This window comes from Crinia signifera, chromosome 7 (genome assembly GCF_055691185.1).
Source record: "Crinia signifera chromosome 7, ASM5569118v1, whole genome shotgun sequence".
NCBI lineage: Eukaryota > Metazoa > Chordata > Amphibia > Anura > Myobatrachidae > Crinia > Crinia signifera.
The window spans coordinates 174,848,741-174,871,936 of NC_139223.1; the positions used below are offsets into that span (position 1 = coordinate 174,848,741).

At 47.4% G+C, this 23,196-nt stretch overlaps 1 protein-coding gene across 2 annotated transcripts in view; it reads left to right on the top strand.

The window, feature by feature from the left end:
* Window positions 1-23,196, top strand: part of ADARB1 (adenosine deaminase RNA specific B1) — a 105,448-nt gene that overhangs the window by 55,959 nt on the left and 26,293 nt on the right. The window contains exons 1-2 of one of the 2 annotated variants that reach the window (XM_083154422.1): window positions 1,772-1,961; window positions 20,349-20,375. In XM_083154422.1, the coding sequence (XP_083010548.1) occupies window positions 1,859-1,961; window positions 20,349-20,375 (130 nt within the window). In that variant the 5' untranslated portion in view covers window positions 1,772-1,858. Of the gene's footprint in view, window positions 1-1,771; window positions 1,962-20,348; window positions 20,376-23,196 lie in introns of those variants that run through there. The other variant, XM_083154423.1, reaches the window with a different exon arrangement.

Sequence of the window (23,196 nt, forward strand, 5' to 3'; positions counted from 1 at the left end):
CCTGCATACTGTATTAGATCTGTATAGCTGCAGTAGCCAAATCCTGCATACTGTATTAGATGGTCTGTATAGCTGCAGTAGCCAAATCCTGCATACTGTATTAGATGGTCTGTATAGCTGCAGTAGCCAAATCCTGCATACTGTATTAGATGGTCTGTATAGCTGCAGTAGCCAAATCCTGCATACTGTATTAGATGGTCTGTATAGCTGCAGTAGCCAAATCCTGCATACTGTATTAGATCGTCTGTATAGCTGCAGTAGCCAAATCCTGCATACTGTATTAGATCGTCTGTATAGCTGCAGTAGCCAAATCCTGCATACTGTATTAGATGGTCTGTATAGCTGCAGTAGCCAAATCCTGCATACTGTATTAGATATGTATAGCTGCAGTAGCCAAATCCTGCATACTGTATTAGATGGTCTGTATAGCTGCAGTAGCCAAATCCTGTATACTGTATTAGATGATCTGTATAGCTGCTGTAGCCAAATCCTGCATACTGTATTAGATCTGTATAGCTGCAGTAGCCAAATCCTGCGTACTGTATTAGATGGTCTGTATAGCTGCAGTAGCCAAATCCTGCATACTGTATTAGATGGTCTGTATAGCTGCTGTAGCCAAATCCTGCATACTGTATTAGATCTGTATAGCTGCAGTAGCCAAATCCTGCATACTGTATTAGATGGTCTGTATAGCTGCAGTAGCCAAATCCTGCATACTGTATTAGATGGTCTGTATAGCTGCAGTAGCCAAATCCTGCATACTGTATTAGATATGTATAGCTGCAGTAGCCAAATCCTGCATACTGTATTAGATGGTCTGTATAGCTGCAGTAGCCAAATCCTGCATACTGTATTAGATGGTCTGTATAGCTGCAGTAGCCAAATCCTGCATACTGTATTAGATGGTCTGTATAGCTGCAGTAGCCAAATCCTGCATACTGTATTAGATGGTCTGTATAGCTGCTGTAGCCAAATCCTGCATACTGTATTAGATGATCTGTATAGCTGCAGTAGCCAAATCCTGCATACTGTATTAGATCTGTATAGCTGCAGTAGCCAAATCCTGCATACTGTATTAGATCTGTATAGCTGCAGTAGCCAAATCCTGCATACTGTATTAGATCTGTATAGCTGCAGTAGCCAAATCCTGCATACTGTATTAGATCTGTATAGCTGCAGTAGCCAAATCCTGCGTACTGTATTCTATTTGTGGTGAACTATTTTATATATACAACATATGTTCATGATGTTGGTATATTGGAACCATTCACTGTAAAGACGGCAAAGTAGAAATGTTTTCCTTTATCGTGAAGGGCATATTTAAACAATTCCATGCATGGGGCATTGTGCTGCATATGTGGATAGATGATGTATTCATTTACACATACAAATAAATAAGGGCAGCTTGGAATGAAGGAGCCCATTCTGGGTGAAGTACTTATTTGCTATCACACAGGGTGGTACATGTCTGGGTAAACCCTGCTTTGGACTATTGGCACTTGCCAATAAATGCAGTTCCTTAATGTTTGGGGATGAGACAGATGAGGCTGAGATGACAGGATGACAGATGTGTGTCTATTCCCACCATGCATGCTCTCTCAGCCACTCGCAGTGCGCAGCAGACACGCCTCCCCTGCCTGCTTAGCCTGTGAGTGATGGCACAGGAGGGAGGGCTGGCACATGTGCCTCTCATACCCAGGCAGTGAGAGTCTGCCTCCAGTGCTCAACTAGGAAGGAGGAGGGAGGGAGGGGGTGGGTGTCTGTGCTGCGGATAACACAGGGTTAACTGCTTGCTATAAAGAGACCTAGTTACTCTGCTGCTGAGCAGCCTGCCCGGAGTACTAGCACTGCCCTTGCCATGGCATCGCTCCTGCTGGCTGCTACCTGTGACATGGGCAACCTCTTTAGCCTGGTCAGGCGGCGATTTAAGCGGAGGAGGAAGAAGCGCTCGGAGAGGAAAGGTAGGAGCTGTCTGCGTCTGGATGGAACGCGCTGCGGCTACACCTGTGTTGCGGCAGCGGGGCGTTCGGAAATGTAACAATATAGCACTTCATCCAGCTTCGGGGCTAGTGTCCGTCTGTTACCAGGTGGCTGGCTAAATCTAGTCTTTGGCTAGTTCAGAGTTGTATTGTTACATTTTTGCAGATAGGTTTCAAATGGTCGAACTTTGTGGCATCCCGCCGACCCGATGGTTTCAGACCCGCTGCTCGTTGCCCCAACTCTATCCCCTCAGGTGTAGTGACCCTGGGGGATCGGAGCTCGTTGTGGATACTTTCCCCAGAACTGTGTCGTTTGCTTGTAGACTTGTGTCCTTTATGTCCTGACAGATGTTATTTGTGTTACACCAATGACTAGAATATAAATTGTAATACTCATGTAGATATTTTTTTATGTTGCTAAAGCTTTATTTCTGTCATTGCTCCGTTATAAGAGTGCAGGGTTATAGGGTGGACTTATACCCCAATGTGCGGAGGTACCTTCTTGTCCTTCTCTGGACATCTGTGAGTTTAATGGCCGCAAGTGACTGTGTTAATGTCATGTGACGTACACTGCCATACGGTCACTATTTGGTTGCTATTGGGTCGACAGGGCTAAGCATCGACAATGGGAAGGTTGACAGTCAAAAGGTCAATGAGTGTTTATCACGTTTTGTTTAGACGACGTGCCGACAGGTGGCATTTCATGCACTACCATATACTATGGCGTGGAGGTAGAATAAAATAGTGTGCCTGACACATGGCGAGCTCAGTATTACACTTTGACGGTGTCCAAGTCTACTTTGTCGACATTCCGGACAAAAAGTGAGAAACTCTTTTGGTGCAAGCTAATCATTACTGAGGCTTTATTTGTATTTGAAAATGATTCTGTTCTAGCTTGCATGGCTTGTGTATGCATCTATACTGACTGACACAGTGCTGCACTAACAGCTTGTAGTATCCAGTTCCTTGTATACTTGGACAAGTGGCACATTTTTTTTTTTTTATATAGATATATTGAAATATATAGATATATCTACGATATAGATATATATATATATATATATATATATATATATATATATATATATATATATATATATATATATATATCTATATCGTGGGCAGCACGGATGGTGTAGTGGTTAGCATTACTGCCTCACAGCACTGAAGTCATGGGTTTAATCCCCACCATGGCCCTAACTGTGTGGAGTTTGTATATTCTCCCGTGCTTGCGTGGGTTTACTCCGGGTACTCTGGTTTCCTCCCACAATCCAAAAATATACTGGTACTGTAGGTTAATTGGCTTCCAACAAAAATTAACCCTAGAATGTCTGTGTGTGCGTGTACATGTGATAGGGGATATAGATTGTAAGCTCCTCTGGGACAGGGACTGATGTGACTGTTCAAATATTCTCTGTACAGCGCTGCGGAATGTGTGCGCTATATAAGAAACGGTACTTGTTTCCTAGCACGGCGCCAGCGATAAAGATTGTGTCCATCGGGACCCCCCGAAATCGCGTTCATCGCATGCAACCATATCCCATGCGACGCGATTGATGCAATTTTTACATTGGAATCAATGTAAAAGGGTCCCTGAGACCCGATTTTACATTGGCCCCAATGTTAAATGGCCCCCAGACCCCAATTTTTATTGTTTGCCAACCCTGATGGGTCAAATTGCCCCCCCCCCCCATTGTGAACGCCACCCCACGATGTACGCCAACCCGAAGCGTGGCGAGCGCGGCGGTACGCGTCCTCCGACCTTTTCATACCCCCACTATCCACGTCGGCGTGGAAGTGTGTTTTTATATAGTGTGGCGAGCGAACGCGCATTACTTCACAGATATTACGCGTCCCCTCGCGGGGCTCGCTGCGCTCGCCACACTATATAAAATCAACTGCGTGCCAACGTGGATAGTGGGGGTATGAAAAGGCCGGTGGACGCGTACCGCGGCGCTCGCCACGCTTCAGGTTGACGTTCATCGTGGGGTGGCGTTAACAATGGGGGGGGATTTCTCATGTAAAATACCCATAAGGGTGGGTATACAATGAAAAATCGGGTCCATTGGCCCATTTAACATGTTCCCTATGTAAAATCGCGTCCATCGCATGCCTTAACTTAAGGCATGTGATGGATGCAATTTTTTCATTGTCAGGGAAAAGGCCCTGAAATCGCGTCGGTCGCGTCCATCGCATACCTTAACTTAAGGTATGCGATGACCCATAACAGGCGCCGTGCTAGGAAACAAGTACCTAAGAAACTGGTAATAAATAAAATAATAATAATCTAGATATATCCTTTTGAAGACTACATGATACTTCTATGGACGATGGTTGGGAGCCTGGTCAATGACAGCCTAGAACTTGATTGTCTGTGAATTTGTCCTCCGAGTCAATTATGTCCAAGGGACGGAGGCTCAAGGCTCCATTCCTCCTTTTTACAGATGGTTTTTCGAGTCTCTAAAGGGAATTTTCTATTAAGTAACAGCTAATGGCTTTGCAGTTAAGGTTGATTTAGAAATCGGAATAATCACAGCTGCCCGTGGACAAGTTAATTTGAAAATTCACGGCTTTCCGAAGACCCATTAGCATGACAGATATAGTGTGATAAAGGCAGAGGGTGTCATCCATTGGCTACTGCAGGATTATGAGTGATAACTAGGAGTAGAGCTGAGGGACGGTGTCCCCCCCCCCCCTCTGCTCACCTGTCATTGGGAGCCTTATCTTTGGCTCAGTGTCTCGGGTGGCTATGGTGTAATAATAGGAAACTCATTCTGATTGCCTACTGTAACATCCTCCCCCACTGCTACCTTTTATTCAGGGTTTTTTTTATTTTTTTTATTTGAAAGATGTCGGCAGTAAAACTTTTTTTAACTTTAATTGACATGCTTTCCGTATTCCTCGCTGCTGTCTCTCCCATATTGTGTTCAGTCCGGAGAGCTTATCTGCTACGTCCCAGCTGAAATGCCGGCTGCTGCGCTTCACTGACCTTTCCATCGCCGAGCCGCTATCGGCACACTGTGCAGAGGATCGGGCGGCTAGAACTGAAGGTGCCCACAGACGCATCAATTTTACTGTGCTATGCGTTTTTGACTGTACAATGGTTCTATACAATTTTTCTTCCAGCTTGCTATGCAATGTGCACTTGGATGCATGCGATGTGATGTGATGAACCCATGTTTGTAATGTTAATTTACAGATGTAGTCTAAAAAGTACGTGCAGCACGTACTTTTTTAGACATACAATATCGGGCTCCCGGGAACGCACATCGCACAAGCACATAAACACCACCCAATAATTGTACGTAAGATGCGTTTTGTACTTAAAAAGTACAAAACGCATTTGATAATTGATGCGTCTGTGGGCACCTTGAGCCCTTGGTAAAAGGCCGTTTGTTTAGTATACTAGATAACAATAGTGCAGGACGTGTGACACAGCGGTGGGCGTTATTGCCACAAGATGCATAATACGGCACTGTGAATCCCGACCGCTAAAGGTCCAACATGGCTTATGTCAACGCATGGAACAGATGAGGTCGACGTGAGGTTTACACTTTTTTCTTACTTTTGAGCCGACAGGTGTTTTTTTCCTACTCTACCATCCGCTAGTGCCTGAAGCATGGCGAGCGGACGCGATGCACCGATACGGTGTTCATGTTCGGTTACGTCGACCGGGACACAAAATGTAATAAAAACTCATGTCAACCTTTTCATTATCGACCTTCCCAGTGTCGACCTAATGCTTGTGTCCTCCTTCCGACTTTGTCAATTTTAGCAGCGTCGAACTAAAACCCTGTTGATCTTTAGTGGTCGCCGTAATGTACATCGACGTTCATTGTCTACCCTGTGACCCCAAACCCAAAATAGGATACAGCGAGAAGATACCTAGGAGCTGCTCTTTGTTTGGGGAGGAACGTGTTTTATTTATACCATCCGCCCGTGCTTGCGGGTCATTAGGTCGGCAGTTATCAACGACTATTGGCCGACATTCATTAGGTTGACACAAGCCAAAGGTCGACATGAGGGTTTCACATTTTATCAAGCCTGTGTTTTGAAGGGATACATTCATTAGGTCGACACCTGAAATAGGTTGACGTAACTGAGGTCGTATTAGGTAGACCATGGCAAGATCAACAGTCAAAAGGTCGACATGAATTTTGTCTACCTAAAGTTGGTGAACCAATGACCCATACACGTTTCGAAAACCTACTCAGAAACCATCAGCGATCTCCTGCAGACCACCCGTTATTAGGCCTGAGAACTACTTACTGATCTGTGTACCAACCTCTGACCAGCAATGCTCCAGTGTTTTATACCACTCTAAGCTTATGGCTGCTTAATCACAGGAGAGGGATCACAGGTGTGATGTCACCCCCACCTCCCACGGATCCCACTACAGGAACATTCTGCAGTGTAGACCATAAGATCGTATGGTTGACTGTAATTAGGTAGACATTGTTTATGTCTGCCCTAAAAGGTCAACCCGGGGGAAAAAAGCTGACATGGAGAGGGTAGATGTGCATTTTCAGCACTTAACTGTTCCACACCGTAGTCGCCGTCTCCTCCTCCGCAAGAATGTCCTCCAGGCTGATGCGGCCGTGGCTTGTACAGCAATGAGCGCACTGAAATGATGCTTGGAAAGTCAGCAGCACAGCATAAGTCCCAGAGGAATGGAACCTTCACTATTTCATGTACGCACTCGGGGCTGTAGCGCTGCAGAGGCTGGTGTCACGTTAGTGTTTATTCTAGCATCCTGCACCTTTAAAAAAAATCCTGTGCAGTTCCCCTTTTCTGCCTAGGGTGTCACACTCCTGCTGTGGTGCTTCTAGCACAGACTGATCTGTATTTCAGCGGAGCAATACAGACAAAACTGTGCTTGAATCACCACAGCAGAGGGTGATGCCCCAGGCAGGGAAGAGGTACTGCACGGATTTTGGAAGGGGCAGGAGGTTGGAATGAACACTATATACAGTATGCCACTATCTGATCACATCACCTTCATATACAAAGCGGGAGATCATTGTATGTACGCGTACTGTACAAGTATGTATGGCTCTTGTGCTTCATTAACTCCCTAAACTTTATTAATTCACCCTTAAAGTTCATGGTGGTCTTCCATAGCAGACTGCTTACAATTCTAAGCAAACAGTGCCGGCGTTCCTTATTTGCAGTTTTCCCCCCATCATTTATGTTTCCATAACGTAACGTGAACAGTTCCTACACATTAGACCTGATTTTGGTTCACTCGCAAAAGCAAACGCCTTCTTTAATGGACAAAACCATGGTGCACTGCAGGTGGGGCAGATGTAACAAGTGATATTCTTGTTGTCACAGGAAGTAAATGGTGCTCCAGCCAATTGGCTGCAGTCATATTTCAAACACATTTAGTTAGAAGCTGATTGGCTGAAGCAACATTTATCGTTCATAACAAGTGATCAAAAGAATATCGCTCGTTGTTAAATCTGCCCCTTTGTTTGAAGTTTAGAGCAGGGTTCATGCACAATGATCGGCAGGGGCCAAATGGTTAATGTCCCGCAGCGAATAGAAGACCTACTTCTTGCAGGAGCAATGGCTGCTGATGATGGAGAATTGTGTCTAGGAAGAAAACGCTGAATTGCACTTTCAATTTCATTTTTTTTATTGTAATTCATGGTTAGTTACCGCAAATCGAATTGTTTGTGATTTATTACCCCATTATTCTCTGGTTAAAACAGTGTGTAGGCATGATTTGATCTTTTCAACCGAATCAATTCTGTATTTTATTTATGCATTTTATTTATATATTTATTTTAAAAACCTAATGAACCAGTTGCGCCTAAATGCAGCCATTTTTTTTTTATGTTGCCGGAGTCTGTCATAAATCAAGGAGGTAACTTCAAAATCGTAGGTTGCAAGTACAGCGACTGATTCATTGGTCTGCAGAAATCTAGTTCTCTGCGCGAAGGTGCTTATTATGCCGGTTAATGTGGCCATGGAGGTGTCCTCCATTAGGTAATAATTGGGTGCTCCCTGACTGGGAAATAATTAGGTGAATGAGGTCTTTTTCTGTTGTTTTTTTTTCTGTTTGGAAGTATTTTACCAGTAATATATAAGGCTAAGCTGATACATTGTTACTGTGTATGCCTCTCTCTCGCCTTTGCCTCTCTCTCGCCTTTGCCTCTCTCTCGCCTTTGCCTCTCTCACTCTCTCTCTCGCGCCTCTGCCTCTCGCGCGCCTCTGCCTCTCTTGCGCCTCTGCCTCTCTTGCGCCTCTGCCTCTCTCTCGCGCGCCTCTGCCTCTCTCTCGCGCGCCTCTGCCCCCCTCTCGCGCGCCTCTGCCCCCCTCTCGCGCGCCTCTGCCCCCCTCTCTCGCGCCTCTGCCCCCCTCTCTCGCGCCTCTGCCCCCCTCTCTCGCGCCTCTGCCCCCCTCTCTCGCGCCTCTGCCCCCCTCTCTCGCGCCTCTGCCCCCCTCTCTCGCGCCTCTGCCCCCCTCTCTCGCGCCTCTGCCCCCCTCTCTCGCGCCTCTGCCCCCTCTCTCGCGCCTCTGCCCCCCTCTCTCGCGCCTCTGCCCCCCTCTCTCGCGCCTCTGCCCCCCTCTCTCGCGCCTCTGCCCCCCCTCTCTCTCTTTCTCTCTCTCTCTCTCTCTCTCTCGCGGCTCTGCCCCTTCTCTCTCTTGCCTCTGCCCCCCTCTCTCTCTCTCTTGCCTCTGCCCCACTCTCTCTCTCTCTCTTGTGCCTCTGCCCCCCCCCTCTCTCTCTCTTGCGCCTCTGCCCCCCCTCTCTCGCGCCTCTGCCCCCCTCTCTCTCTCGCGCCTCTGCCCCCCTCTCTCCCCTCTCTCTCTCTTGCCTCTGCCCCCTCTCTCTCTTGCCTCTGCCCCCTCTCTCTCTCTTTTGCCTCTGCCCCCCTCTCTCTCTTTTGCCTCTGCCCCCCCTCTCTCTTTTGCCTCTGCCTCCCTCTCTCTTTTGCCTCTGCCTCCCTCTCTCTCTCGCCTCTGCCCCCCTCTCTCTCTCGCCTCTGCCCCCCTCTCTCTCTCTCGCCTCTGCCCCCCCTCTCTCTCTCTCGCCTCTGCCCCCCCTCTCTCTCTCTCGCCTCTGCCCCCCCCTCTCTCTCTCTCGCCTCTGCCCCCCCTCTCTCTCGCCTCTGCCCCCCCTCTCTCTCTCTCGCCTCTGCCCCCCCTCTCTCTCTCTCGCCTCTGCCCCCCCTCTCTCTCTCGCCTCTGCCCCCCCCCTCTCTCTCGCCTCTGCCCCCCCTCTCTCTCTCGCCTCTGCCCCCCTCTCTCTCTCGCCTCTGCCCCCCCTCTCTCTCTCTCGCCTCTGCCCCCCCTCTCTCTCTCTCGCCTCTGCCCCCCCTCTCTCTCTCGCCTCTGCCCCCCCCTCTCTCTCTCTCGCCTCTGCCCCCCCTCTCTCTCTCTCGCCTCTCTTGCCTCTGCCCCGTCTCCCTCTTGCCTCTGCCCCGTCTCCCTCTTGCCTCTGCCCCGTCTCCCTCTTGCCTCTGCCCCGTCTCCCTCTTGCCTCTGCCCCGTCTCCCTCTTGCCTCTGCCCCGTCTCCCTCTTGCCTCTGCCCCGTCTCCCTCTTGCCTCTGCCCCGTCTCCCTCTTGCCTCTGCCCCGTCTCCCTCTTGCCTCTGCCCCGTCTCCCTCTTGCCTCTGCCCCGTCTCTCTCTTGCCTCTGCCCCGTCTCTCTCTTGCCTCTGCCCCGTCTCTCTCTTGCCTCTGCCCCGTCTCTCTCTTGCCTCTGCCCCGTCTCTCTCTTGCCTCTGCCCCGTCTCTCTTGCCTCTGCCCCGTCTCTCTCTTGCCTCTGCCCCGTCTCTCTCTTGCCTCTGCCCCGTCTCTCTCTTGCCTCTGCCCCGTCTCTCTCTTGCCTCTGCCCCGTCTCTCTCTTGCCTCTGCCCCGTCTCTCTCTCGCCTCTGCCCCGTCTCTCTCTCGCCTCTGCCCCGTCTCTCTCTCGCCTCTGCCCCGTCTCTCTCTCGCCTCTGCCTCTCTCTCTCGCTCTCGCCTCTCTTGCCTCTGCCCCGTCTCCCTCTTGCCTCTGCCCGCCTCTCTCTCTCGCCTCGGCCCCGTCTCTCTTGCCTCTGCCCGCCTCTCTTGCCTCTGCCCGCCTCTCTTGCCTCTGCCCGCCTCTCTTGCCTCTGCCCGCCTCTCTCTCTCGCCTCTGCCTCTCTCTCGCGCCTCTGCCCCTCTCTCGCGCCTCTGCCCCTCTCTCGCGCCTCTGCCCCTCTCTCGCGCCTCTGCCCCTCTCTCGCGCCTCTGCCCCTCTCTCGCGCCTCTGCCCCTCTCTCGCGCCTCTGCCCCTCTCTCGCGCCTCTGCCCCTCTCTCGCGCCTCTGCCCCTCTCTCGCGCCTCTGCCCCTCTCTCGCGCGCCTCTGCCCTCTCTCTCGCGCGCCTCTGCCCTCTCTCTCGCGCGCCTCTGCCCTCTCTCTCGCGCGCCTCTGCCCTCTCTCTCGCGCGCCTCTGCCCTCTCTCTCGCGCGCCTCTGCCCTCTCTCTCGCGCGCCTCTGCCCCCCCTCTCGCGCGCCTCTGCCCCCCCTCTCGCGCGCCTCTGCCCCCCCTCTCGCGCGCCTCTGCCCCCCCTCTCGCGCGCCTCTGCCCCCCCTCTCTCTCTGGCCTCTGCCCCCTCTCTCTCTCTCTCTCTCTCTCTCTCTCTCTCTCTCTCTCTCTCTCTCTCTCTCTCTCTCTCTCATTATATTTTTATATCGATAGGTCTGTAGCATTGATTCTGTGAGGTCAATTAAAATATTATAGCAGTCTAAAATAGTTAATGCGCCAGACTACTCCCGGTTTAGCCGCACAGGGCGTCTAAACCCATCTAAGTTCTTCACTGGGCATCTAAGTTCCTGGTACGGGCATCTAAACTACAGACTTGAATTGCTTCGGTAAAAAACCATTTGTTTAGACGCCCTGCAGGGGCGAAAACAAGCAATTGTAACCGGGCCCTAATTGGGTTGCTTAAAAAAAGTCCCATTATTCGCGCTGGAAGGATGAGTTCCACCCTCCTGTGCCTTAAAGGGTCACAACAACCGATTGCGGCAAGTTTGCTTGTCACTGTTCTAGGGCATATGTGTTAGAAGAAATACCAGCCTCCGTGCCATAACATGAGGTTCCCCGCACGAGACCTGGGTTAAATGGCTTATTTGCAGTCTTGTCAGAAGCGATCGGGTTTGGCATTATGCTGTTCCCGTTTAACCTAGCCGCATTTCTGTCCCCGGTTCATGAATGAAATTGAAATAATGTGGTACATAGCTGAAAAGACACCGGGGACCCGTGGCACAAATTACAGCTGTCAGAAATGTTTTACAGCAGCCGTGGAGACTGGGGCTGTCTAGTGCGCACTAAATGTCCTTGAATATCTGCCTAAATGAGTTTCATTAGAACCGCTTATGAATCGGCACCCATGAATCGGCACCCAATTTGCTAGTTGAGGTGTCCCCCACCCCCTGATTTCACCTACATCGTACTCTTAAAAGTAATTACATTTCCTATTTCATTAGCATCATTTTCTCTGATCGTTAATTCAATATCTTTCTTGACGGACTTGGGCCATTTAGATGGTCGCGTATAATATCTGACACGGTGGCACACCTTTCCTTTGAGTGTACTACTGTTTACCTGTATTAGAGCGATCACCTGCTAGGTCCAGCATGGGTAACTTCTAATTGATCTCCTGTATGATAATAGCATTTGTAATTCTTATACAGTATATGAGAGGCTTCAAAGATGATCAGACCCAAATCTGAGAAGGCTCTTATAAGTCTAAGAATACTTTAGGTCTTCCGCATGGGATATGGTCTTTAGGTTGACATCTAATAGGTCGACCACATGAGTTTGGTTTTTTTTAGCCGACATGTGCCGACAGGTGGTATTTCATGACCTACCATCCACCACCACGCTGTGGGAGAATATAATAGTGCCCAAAGCACGATGAGCGCAGCGGTATACTTTGATGGTGTACGTGACGACATTCAGGACTAAAAAAAAACCCCTTGAAAATGTCACGTCGAACTTTTGACTGTCGACCTAGCCATTCTCTACATCAGGGGTGGCCAAACCTGTCCTCAAGATCTACCAACGGTGCATGTTTTCCAGGCAACCTGTGGATCTATAGAATGCAGCAGGTATGAAAATGTGACAGTTAGTAATGACTACAGCCGTGCACCAGCTAGGTGATCTGGAAAACGTGGACTGTTGGTAGATCTCGAGGACCGGTTTGGCCTCTACATAATGCTGGTGTCGATCTTCCAACCCTGTAGACCTATTTCATGTGTCACACTAAGCCATGTCGTCCTGTGGTCGACGCAATATGTCGATCTAATATAGGTTGACCCTTCTGTGTGTGATCCTACTGAGCGACACTGCGGGCAGAATGTGCTCTAGCCGACTTTAGCCTCATAAGGCAGATTACAGGGATTGATAGTTTTATTACCAGTTATTTATATAGCGCATACATATTCCGCAGCGCTGTACAGAGAATATTTGAACATTCACATCAGTCCCTGCCCCCGTGGAGCTTACAATCTATGGGGCAGATGTAGCGATAAGGGCATAACTGGAGTGGGGGGGGGGGGATTAAGTTTTTTCAGATGTATTAACCGCACTCGGCGGTGCTGGGTCCCCTGCAATCCCCCTCTGGAATTAGTGGCTTGGGCGATGTGTGTCCAGCCTCTTTGGCATACATCGCCCGTTGGCCACTACGCCAGCCCAAGGCTAGCGTGGTCGTATCCCCACTGCAGGGACAACGCTAGCCCTGTGCTGGCTCCGGGCTAGCAAGATCTTGCGCATGCCCAACGAGCTGGCCAGGGGTAGAGAAGAGGGTTTTTTCAAATGCGCATGCGCAGGGCTGCCTGGGGCGCAGATAAGGAGAGGCGTTAACACTGGGCATAACTGCCCTCCTTATCAGCAAAAGGGGGGGGGGTAAATACATTGTGGCGAAACGAGTGCCCACTTCTCCACGTTATGCAGGAGAAGCGGGGCCTGATATATAACAAACGAAAATTAGCATGTTAATACATCTGCCCCTATATTCCCTACCACATGTACACACACACACATTCACTCATAGGTTCATTATGTTGGAAGCCAATTAGCCTACCAGTATATTTTTGGATTGTGGGAGGAAACCAGAGTAAACCCACGCAAGCACAGGGAGAATATACAAACTCCGCACAGTTAGGGCCATTGTGGGAATGGAACCCATGACCTCAGTGCTGTGAGGGAGTAATGCTAACATTACACCATCCATACTGCCCGTATATATAACACATGGTGGGGATAGAACCCATGACCGCAATGCTGTGAGGCAGTAATGCTAACCATTACACCGTCCGTACTGCCCCGTATATATAACACATGGTGGGGATAGAACCCATGACCTCAGCGCTGTGAGGCAGTGATGTAACCATTACACCATCCGTACTGCCCTGTATATATAACACATGGTGGGGATAGAACCCATGACCTCAGCGCTGTGAGGCAGTAATGCTAACCATTACACCGTCCGTACTGCCCTGTATATATAACACATGGTGGGGATAGAACCCATGACCTCAGCGCTGTGAGGCAGTAATGCTAACCATTACACCGTCCGTACTGCCCCGTATATATAACACATGGTGGGAATAGAACCCATGACCTCAGTGCTGTGAGGCAGTAATGCTAACCATTACACCGTCCGTACTGCCCCGTATATATATAACACATGGTGGGAATAGAACCCACGACCTCAGCGCTGTGAGGCAGTAATATAACCATTACACCATCCGTACTGCCCCGTATATATAACACATGGTGGGAATAGAACCCATGGCCTCAGTGCTGTGAGGCAGTGATGCTATAACCATTACACTGTCCGTACTGCCCCGTATATATAACACATGGTGGGAATAGAACCCATGGCCTCAGTGCTGTGAGGCAGTAATGCTAACCATTACACCATCCGTACTGCCCCGTATATATAACACATGGTGGGAATAGAACCCATGGCCTCAGTGCTGTGAGGCAGTAATGTAACCATTACACCGTCCGTACTGCCCCGTATATATAACACATGGTGGGAATAGAACCCATGGCCTCAGTGCTGTGAGGCAGTAATACTAACCAGTACACCGTCCGTACTGCCCCGTATATATAACACATGGGGGGATAGAACCCATGACCTCAGTGCTGTGAGGCAGTAATGCTAACCATTACACCATCCGTACTGCCCCGTATATATAACACATGGTGGGGATAGAACCCATGACCTCAGTGCTGTGAGGCAGTAATGTAACCATTACACCGTCCGTACTGCCCCGTATATATAACACATGGTGGGAGATAGAACCCATGACCTCAGTGCTGAGAGGCAGTAATGCTAACCATTACACCGTCCGTACTGCCCCGTATATATAACACATGGTGGGGATAGAACCCATGACCTCAGCGCTGTGAGGCAGTGATGTAACCATTACACCATCCGTACTGCCCTGTATATATAACACATGGTGGGGATAGAACCCATGACCTCAGCGCTGTGAGGCAGTAATGCTAACCATTACACCGTCCGTACTGCCCTGTATATATAACACATGGTGGGGATAGAACCCATGACCTCAGCGCTGTGAGGCAGTAATGCTAACCATTACACCGTCCGTACTGCCCCGTATATATAACACATGGTGGGGATAGAACCCATGACCTCAGTGCTGTGAGGCAGTAATGCTAACCATTACACCGTCCGTACTGCCCCGTATATATAACACATGGTGGGAATAGAACCCATGACCTCAGTCTTGTGAGGCAGTAATGCTAACCATTACACCATCCGTACTGCCCCGTGTATATATATAACACATGGTGGGAATAGAACCCACGACCTCAGCGCTGTGACGCAGTAATATAACCATTACACCATCCGTACTGCCCCGTATATATAACACATGGTGGGAATAGAACCCATGGCCTCAGTGCTGTGAGGCAGTGATGCTATAACCATTACACTGTCCGTACTGCCCCGTATATATAACACATGGTGGGAATAGAACCCATGGCCTCAGTGCTGTGAGGCAGTAATGTAACCATTACACCGTCCGTACTGCCCCGTATATATAACACATGGTGGGAATAGAACCCATGGCCTCAGTGCTGTGAGGCAGTAATGCTAACCATTACACCATCCGTACTGCCCCGTATATATAACACATGGTGGGAATAGAACCCATGGCCTCAGTGCTGTGAGGCAGTAATGTAACCATTACACCGTCCGTACTGCCCCGTATATATAACACATGGTGGGAATAGAACCCATGGCCTCAGTGCTGTGAGGCAGTAATACTAACCAGTACACCGTCCGTACTGCCCCGTATATATAACACATGGGGGGATAGAACCCATGACCTCAGTGCTGTGAGGCAGTAATGCTAACCATTACACCATCCGTACTGCCCTGTATATATAACACATGGTGGGAATAGAACCCATGGCCTCAGTGCTGTGAGGCAGTAATGCTAACCATTACACCATCCGTACTGCCCCGTATATATAACACATGGTGGGAATAGAACCCATGGCCTCAGTGCTGTGAGGCAGTAATGTAACCATTACACCGTCCGTACTGCCCCGTATATATAACACATGGTGGGAATAGAACCCATGGCCTCAGTGCTGTGAGGCAGTAATGCTAACCATTATACCAGCTGCTGCCCAAGGTTTGGGCACATTTATCACTTCCCTGCTAATCTGTACACTTTTGCTGATATGAATAAATTTTGTAGTCAAAATATAATTGTCAACTGGAAATACTTTTTGCTGCCTCGGACTTTCATCCTCTGTCCTCACATGCCCCCAACTCTGCACGTTTTGGGGCTGTGGAGACAGGTCAGATAATTATTTGCCCAGCCCACTATGAGCATGTAGTCACCTCTACATGATTAGGGAAATACTTTGTGGCTGAACTGTCCCCATCTTACAGCCTTCAATGTTGGCCCCTAAAGCCAGTCCACCTTCTTAGGAACGAGTCCCAACAATAGGGTGAGATGCAGGGCTGTGTGACATCTATCTATCTATCTATCTATCTATCTATCTATCTATCTATCTCAGTGAGCACATAACTGTGCCTGGCACTGAAAGGCTTTATTGGCTGTTAACCATATATCAGTTGTCAATTTTGAAATTCTAAATGCTAAAATAGCAATAACCTAAACTGAGATTGTATTGTGACCCGTAACCCAGCTGTCTGCTAGATCGGGAAGTACTAGACCATTGAAGCCAAACAGAACGTTATAGTTGACTATATAAATATTCATGTGTAGTATCGTTCGTCCCTACTGCTGACTATGGGGGTTATTTTGGTTCACTCTTTCTGACAAATTCCTCCTTGGATGGACAAAACCATGTGCACTGCAGGTGTGGTAGATGTTACTTGTGCAGAGAGTTAGATTTGGGTGGGGTTTTACTTCAAAGTGAGATCTATAGTGCACTGTAAAACTAAAGCAGGCTGTATTTACCCTGCACAGAAACAAAATTACTCACACAAATGTAATTCTCTCTGCACATTTTACATCTGCCCCCCTGCAGTGCACATGGTTTTGTCCATCTAAGAAGGAATTTGTCAGAAAGAGTGAACCAAAATAACCCCCTATGTGCTCTTCCGTGTTATGGTCCTTCCTTACACAGTACTGAACACCTTGGAGTAAACGTTCTCCAATACATTAGCTGCAGTTTGCCTAATTTCACCGATTCGATGGTGTTTGATTTCGTCGTTTAAAGCCGCACTTATAAGTGGTAACACTGGCACATTTTGCACATAGTATTGGTGCCACTTTAACTTTTGAAGTCAAGCAACATAATAGAATACAGACCTGTCCATACACCCCTGTCTTCAGATAGTAGCGCACAGCCTCGTTTGGGGTGGCACAGACTTACCACAGCCATGCCCAGCGTCCCCGCAGAATCTTTTTCCCAGAATATTCTGACATTTAATGCAGCGCTTTTTTGCGATGCAATATTAACTTTTTGAGCGCCAAGTGAATTAGTCGAAATAGGTGTAAATATTGCCAAGCAAACCTGTTTATTCATAGTCATGACCTGTAATGTTTACTTTCTATAGGAAATAGCATCTTTTATTTACACAGCATTTGTTATTTGAATTTATATAACACATGTGAGCGACGCTGGTATTTTTAGCAGGTATTTTGAACGTCTCACAGATGTTGGTACTCAAAAGGTTAAGGAATAAGTACAAAGCTATGAGGGGCGCTGCCGGTTTTCGGAGTGTTATTCGCATCTACGGCGCAGAAGCGGCAGGTGAATTAGGACACGTTAGTTAGATCCTCTGGGGCATGGGCTGGATTTCTTAAGTATGTTTAAATGATTCTTCTGTTTGTCCCATGCACCATTAACTGCTGTAGTGTAGGAGTTCTAAGTACACTTTCTATAAATAGGTTCTTCCCTTCCTTTTGCAAGATCCGTTGATTCACAGTTGTCCTTTGGAATACTACTACTTGCCTTTTATTTATTATATAATGAGAGTTTTTACTGTACTTGAACTGTGTTCCTGAGATGTGCAGGGTAACACAAACATGTTCCGGATTAAAAAATGTGCAGTGTTTTTGGTAGTCAATTGACATCAAAGGTCAACAGAAGCAAAAGGTTGACATGAGTTGTCCATGGGTTTTTTTTTTGTCAATTACGTCACCTAAGCACATGGACCACAAATTAGTGCATGAAAAAGTCCCCCAAATTATGAAACATTCATGTCGACCTATTGTCTATCTAGACCAGGGGTGGCCAAACCAGTCCCCGAGATCTACCAATGGCCCACGTTTTCCAAATTACCTAGCCGGTGCACAGCTGTAGTCATTACTAACTGTCACATTCCCCAGATCGCCTAGCTGGTGCACAGCTGTAGTCATTACTTACGGTCACATTTCCCAGATCACCTAGCCGGTGCACAGCTGTAGTCATTACTAACTGTCACATTTCCCAGATCACCTAGCTGGTGCACAGCTGTAGTCATTACTTACGGTCACATTTCCCAGATCCTCTAGCTGGTGCACAGCTGTAGCCATTACTCACTGTCACATTTCCCAGATCACCTAGCTGGTGCACATCTGTAGTCATTACTAACTGTCACATTCCCTGGTGCACAGCTGTAGTCATTACTAACTGTCACATTTCCTAGATCACCTAGCCGGTGCACAGCTGTAGTCATTACTAACGGTCACATTCACCAGATCACCTAGCTGGTGCACAGCTGTAGTCATTACTAATGGTCACATTCCCCAGATCACCTAGCTGGTGCACAGCTGTAGTCATTACTAACTGTCACATTTCCCAGATCACCTAGCTGGTGCACAGCTGTAGTCATTACTAACTGTCACATGTCCCAGATCACCTAGCTGGTGCACAGCTGTAGTCATTACTAATGGTCACATTTCCCAGATCACCTAGCTGGTGCACAGGTGCAGTCATTACTAATTGTCACATTTCCCAGATCACCTAGCTGGTACACAGCTGTAGTCATTACTAACTGTCACATGTCCCAGATCACCTAGCTGGTGCACAGCTGTAGTCATTACTAATTGTCACATTCCCCAGATCACCTAGCTGGTGCACAGCTGTAGTCATTACTAACTGTCACATCCCCCAGATCACCTAGCTGGTGCACAGCTGTAGTCATTACTAACTGTCACATTCCCCAGATCACCTAGCTGGTGCACAGCTGTAGTCATTACTAACTGTCACATCCCCCAGATCACCTAGCTGGTGCACAGCTGTAGTCATTACTAACTGTCACATTCCCCAGATCACCTAGCTGGTGCACAGCTGTAGTCATTACTAACTGTCACATTTTCAAACCTGCTGCATTCATTCCTACTATAGATCCACAGGTTCCCAGAGACACATGAACTGTTGGTACTAGATCTTGAGGATGGGTTTGGACTCCCCTGGTCTATACACTTAAGAGCTATTAAGTGGATACCCACTCAATTTTGATCCACTCTGCATCGGATATGTATTCGGGCGTTGGGATGGGTGGCGAGCTACCACCTCTGCAACCTAAAGTGGTTTCCCAAACATAAAAGCACAATGCCTTGTTTTAAAGTTTTGCCAAAGTTCTTATCTACACAAAACCGTATCTACAAGACCGACTTGTATTTCATCTGTCATCTTCCTTTATATATAGGCAGAATTTCTGCTACATCAAACCTATAATTCTTTTGCTCTTCATTTCCTTGACCCTGTGAGCCCATAAAATTTACCGGCTGTCCCTGAAATACAGTCTCTGGCCATAGATCTTCAGAGATCGGTACAATGAATTATTCACATTTTGTTGGATAACGTAGCCTTGAACACAAAGCCATTTTATTCCACATTGGAAAATGAGTCTTGAAAAATGTATTCATTACCGCGAGGTTTAGCCAGGCATGATATGAAACGCTGCTATTATTCTCATCTGCATTTCAACGCCATGGTAAATGACTGGTAATCAAGACTTTCACTTTGCTGAATACGCTTACTCCTCTTATAATGTCTGACGATGACCTAAAGTGGTTTTCAGCACGTCTTTGCCGTCTTACCATTTTATTCATTGCTTTTTCCGCAACTTTATTTCTTCTGTTGGCTCCCAATACGAATGTTTATGGTAGTGCGGGAGTACAATAAGGATTACCGCCTGTAACCAGAAGCGTAGGCTATCCGTACAAACATTGTTATACAGTAACCGTATCAAAAGATCATTGGTTCTTAATGCATAGTGCCAGCCTCTAGTGAGAAGCACCGATCACTATGGTTTTTCCTACAAGTGACCCGGTGGGGTGAAGCCGGTGTCGCTACTTCTTGGTGAGATGCAAATTTTTATTTGAAGCTAATTATAGTCTTAACGATAATCTGCTCCTACCTCCAATCCCTGTCTTCATAGCTCCCTGTCTCCATAGCCAGCAGATCATTTTGGTTTCACTTTCTGTTAAGGAGTAATTTGGTCTGTCGAGTGGCCTCTAGTGGGCACTGGTGGTACTACACCTCAAAAATTATTATTTATTTGAATATCCTTCCTCTCTTGCAGTAGTCCAATGGTGGACAATGCAATGAGTGGCAGAAGCTGGATTGTACACCCCCACACACACACACACACCCGTCATCCCAATGTGTTTGAACAGAGCAACTCATGGGTCCATTGATGAAAGAATTCCGCTCTTTATTCAACAAATGCTTCATCTCCAGCCAAAATATATATTTTTGTACTTTTACAAAGTATCGGGAAATTTCAGCCTTGAGAACAAAGTTAGAGAAGTTTGGGAATAAGCTGTTTGAAGACCATACGTAGGAATACTTGCTATCGTGCATGCCTGATAATGTTTTATGTTGTTTTTGTATGTACCAAACACTTACGTGTTTTTTTTTCTTTTTCCCCCAATAGGTATAATCACGAAAACAATGGCTGACGGTATGTAACGGATACTTGTTTATTAATAGTCGTAAAAAAATTATTGTTATTGTGTCTAAGTATCAGTAGAAATGTTGCACATTCAGGTGGGTATTCAATCTGGGATCACAGCTGTCGAGCTTGCTCGATAGCCTTGACCCTGTCCCGTTTTCGGTCAGCTCGACCGAGAATTTGCAGGCGGGATGCAATGTCCTGCCTGCAGTGGGGCCGGAAGGGGGCGGGGCCGCAAGCTGCGGCCGGGAAGAGGCTAGCTGCAGCAGAAAGCTCATCACTTCCCGGCCTTTCTCGGCAGAACGAGCCCAACAGCTTGCGAAGTCGGGCTCCTTCTGCCGAGCTCCCCTGTTCAGTGCTGTCGAGGAAGACCTCATTGAATAGGGCCCAGCGGCCATCTCCCCCTTTGGGAGAGGGTCGCCGGTGATTCAATACCCCCTCAATGTTGCATCTCATTTATCTTTGTCAGAAAATACACATTGTGGGGGGCAGGCAATATTGACTGACTGGACCTGATCCCCCGGATTGTCCAGATTCTAGAGATGTCTTCTCCAAGCGCCGGACGAAGCGAGATTGCACCTCTTGTGCAATGTGAACGATTCCGACCCAGGAATGTCTTTGGTCGGAACCACAGTGGGAAAAGGGGTCTTTTCCGGGTCTGACCTGGTTGGTTATGGGTTCCAAATCCCAAGTCAGACCCAAGATTTTAGTGCATGCAGACAGTTTATGTCACCTGCTCAATAAACCTTTAAACATTCAAATAATTTTGTATTTTAAATGGGAGGAGGTGTTTCCATTGGGCAACAGCATCGGTGTATTCGTTGTTTTGTTCTGTGATGGTTCTTGTAGAGTGCTGACATCCCGCTGTTGTGGAAGTATCAAGCCTTCTAAACAGTGAAGACGTTACCCATAGCAACCAGTCAGATTATACCAATCATTTTAGAGTTTACATATATTAGATATTTGAAATATGGAAGCTGCTTGGTTGCTGTGTAAAACTTATATAATCATTAGGTGGCCTGATTTATAACCTCCATTGTACTGATTGTACTCCAAGCGCCTTCACCTGGTTTTTGTAGTGGCTGGGAGGCGCTCCTAATGTTTAAATGCTCTCCTTGTTTCACACTCGGCGAGGCTTAAGGTTTGTGCTTAAAAATAATTTCTACTTTTGCATGCTGGAAGCACAGGGTTGTGACCGATTATCCTGAAAGCTTGGGACGTGGCGGTTTCCAGATAAGGGGCTCTGCTTAACTTGCGGTCTGATGTGAGCGATTAGCCATTCTCCATATTGGGAGTAAGGTGGTGCTGTATAAATACATGATGAAGAGCACAGACCCTTTATTTAGCTAGATCTTTAGCCCTTCGTTGCATGGTTTATTTTTTCGTGCTGCTTGTGTATTTTACTGACAAGGAAAAATAATGAAAAACATCACAGGCAAAAATAAAATAAAAGCTTTTATTTTGAAAAAACGCTCTGTAGCAAATTTGATACACCATGTAATGATATACCTTATGTGTATGGGTATGTAGCAAATTTGCAATAGTATGCAATGTCTTGGGATTTTATGGGAAAACTGATTTATAGATCAAAGGTTCCGTACCCGTGCTTATCATTTCCGTCAACATGACATAGAGACGTGCAGGCTCCTAGAGAGCGCATGGTCAGTAGAGGTTTTCTCTGACTGTCCTCCTTATGGTGGAGTGGTCCGGTTCTCTTTTGTTTGTAAATCTTTTGCTTAGTTTGTAGGATTTGTACAGCACATACAACTTTACAGATGTCTCATAGATTATATATATATATATATATCGACTCGAAAATGCCTTTTCTTATGTTGAAACCTTCAGCCACTGTGAAACTGCGGCGCGCGGCTGCATTTATCAACCTGTTGGAAAATCGCTGAGATAATGAAGTTTAGGAACGCCTGCCTCAGCTGTTGTGTGGGACCGTGCCATCATTTTCTTGGCTCCAATAGTTAGAGAGCAGTAATATTAAAAGGATTTGCAAGCCAATTTACCGGTTCCTGGTGAACAGTCCAGCAGCCCATTGCTGCCAGAGCGCCCTTGGGGGCAATCCGCTCTGTAATTGTGGCATACGGTGTCTCACGTGTGCACACATAGTATTTAGTGTACTTTCCCAGTGTGAAGCCAGTGATTTCATTTTTACAGGTGGTTTTATAGCAATAGGTGATCGTGCACATTTGGATATGTACAATCTGGCTGAAAAGAAACCAAACTACATATTTTGGAAATGTTGCACCAACCTTTATATAAATGTATTAGTGTTCATTCTAGCACCCGCCATATTTGAAAACCCATGCAGTTCCTCTTCTCTGCCTGGGGTGTCGCTGTCTGCTGTGGTGTTTCTAACACAAATCTGGTGTGCATATCAGTGCTGATATACAGATCACACTGTGCTAGAAGCACCACAGCAGACAGCGACACCCCAGGCAGAGAAGAGGAACTGCATGGGTTTTCAAATATGGCGGGTGCTAGAATGAACACTATGTATGACATGTTCTGATGTTGTATGTAAGACTCCACTAAATTCTCATTTCTCCAGAACGGAAAAGCGAATCATTAAGAATTCCAGAGCTTAATCCACTGTCAGAAAAGACGATCCAACAGGGAAGATGGGAATAAACATCAGATCTCTCTACAAGGGATGTGACCTAAGCGCAGGGTGGTAGTTCCAGAATCAAGGGCCAGATGTACTAAGCCTTAACAAGTGATAGTGGTGGATGATAGGTGCCGATTGGCTGGTCCATTATCACTCTGTCATGTCACAGGCTGGGTTTGAAGTTTGGCAGGATCTGATTGGCTGGCCCTTTCA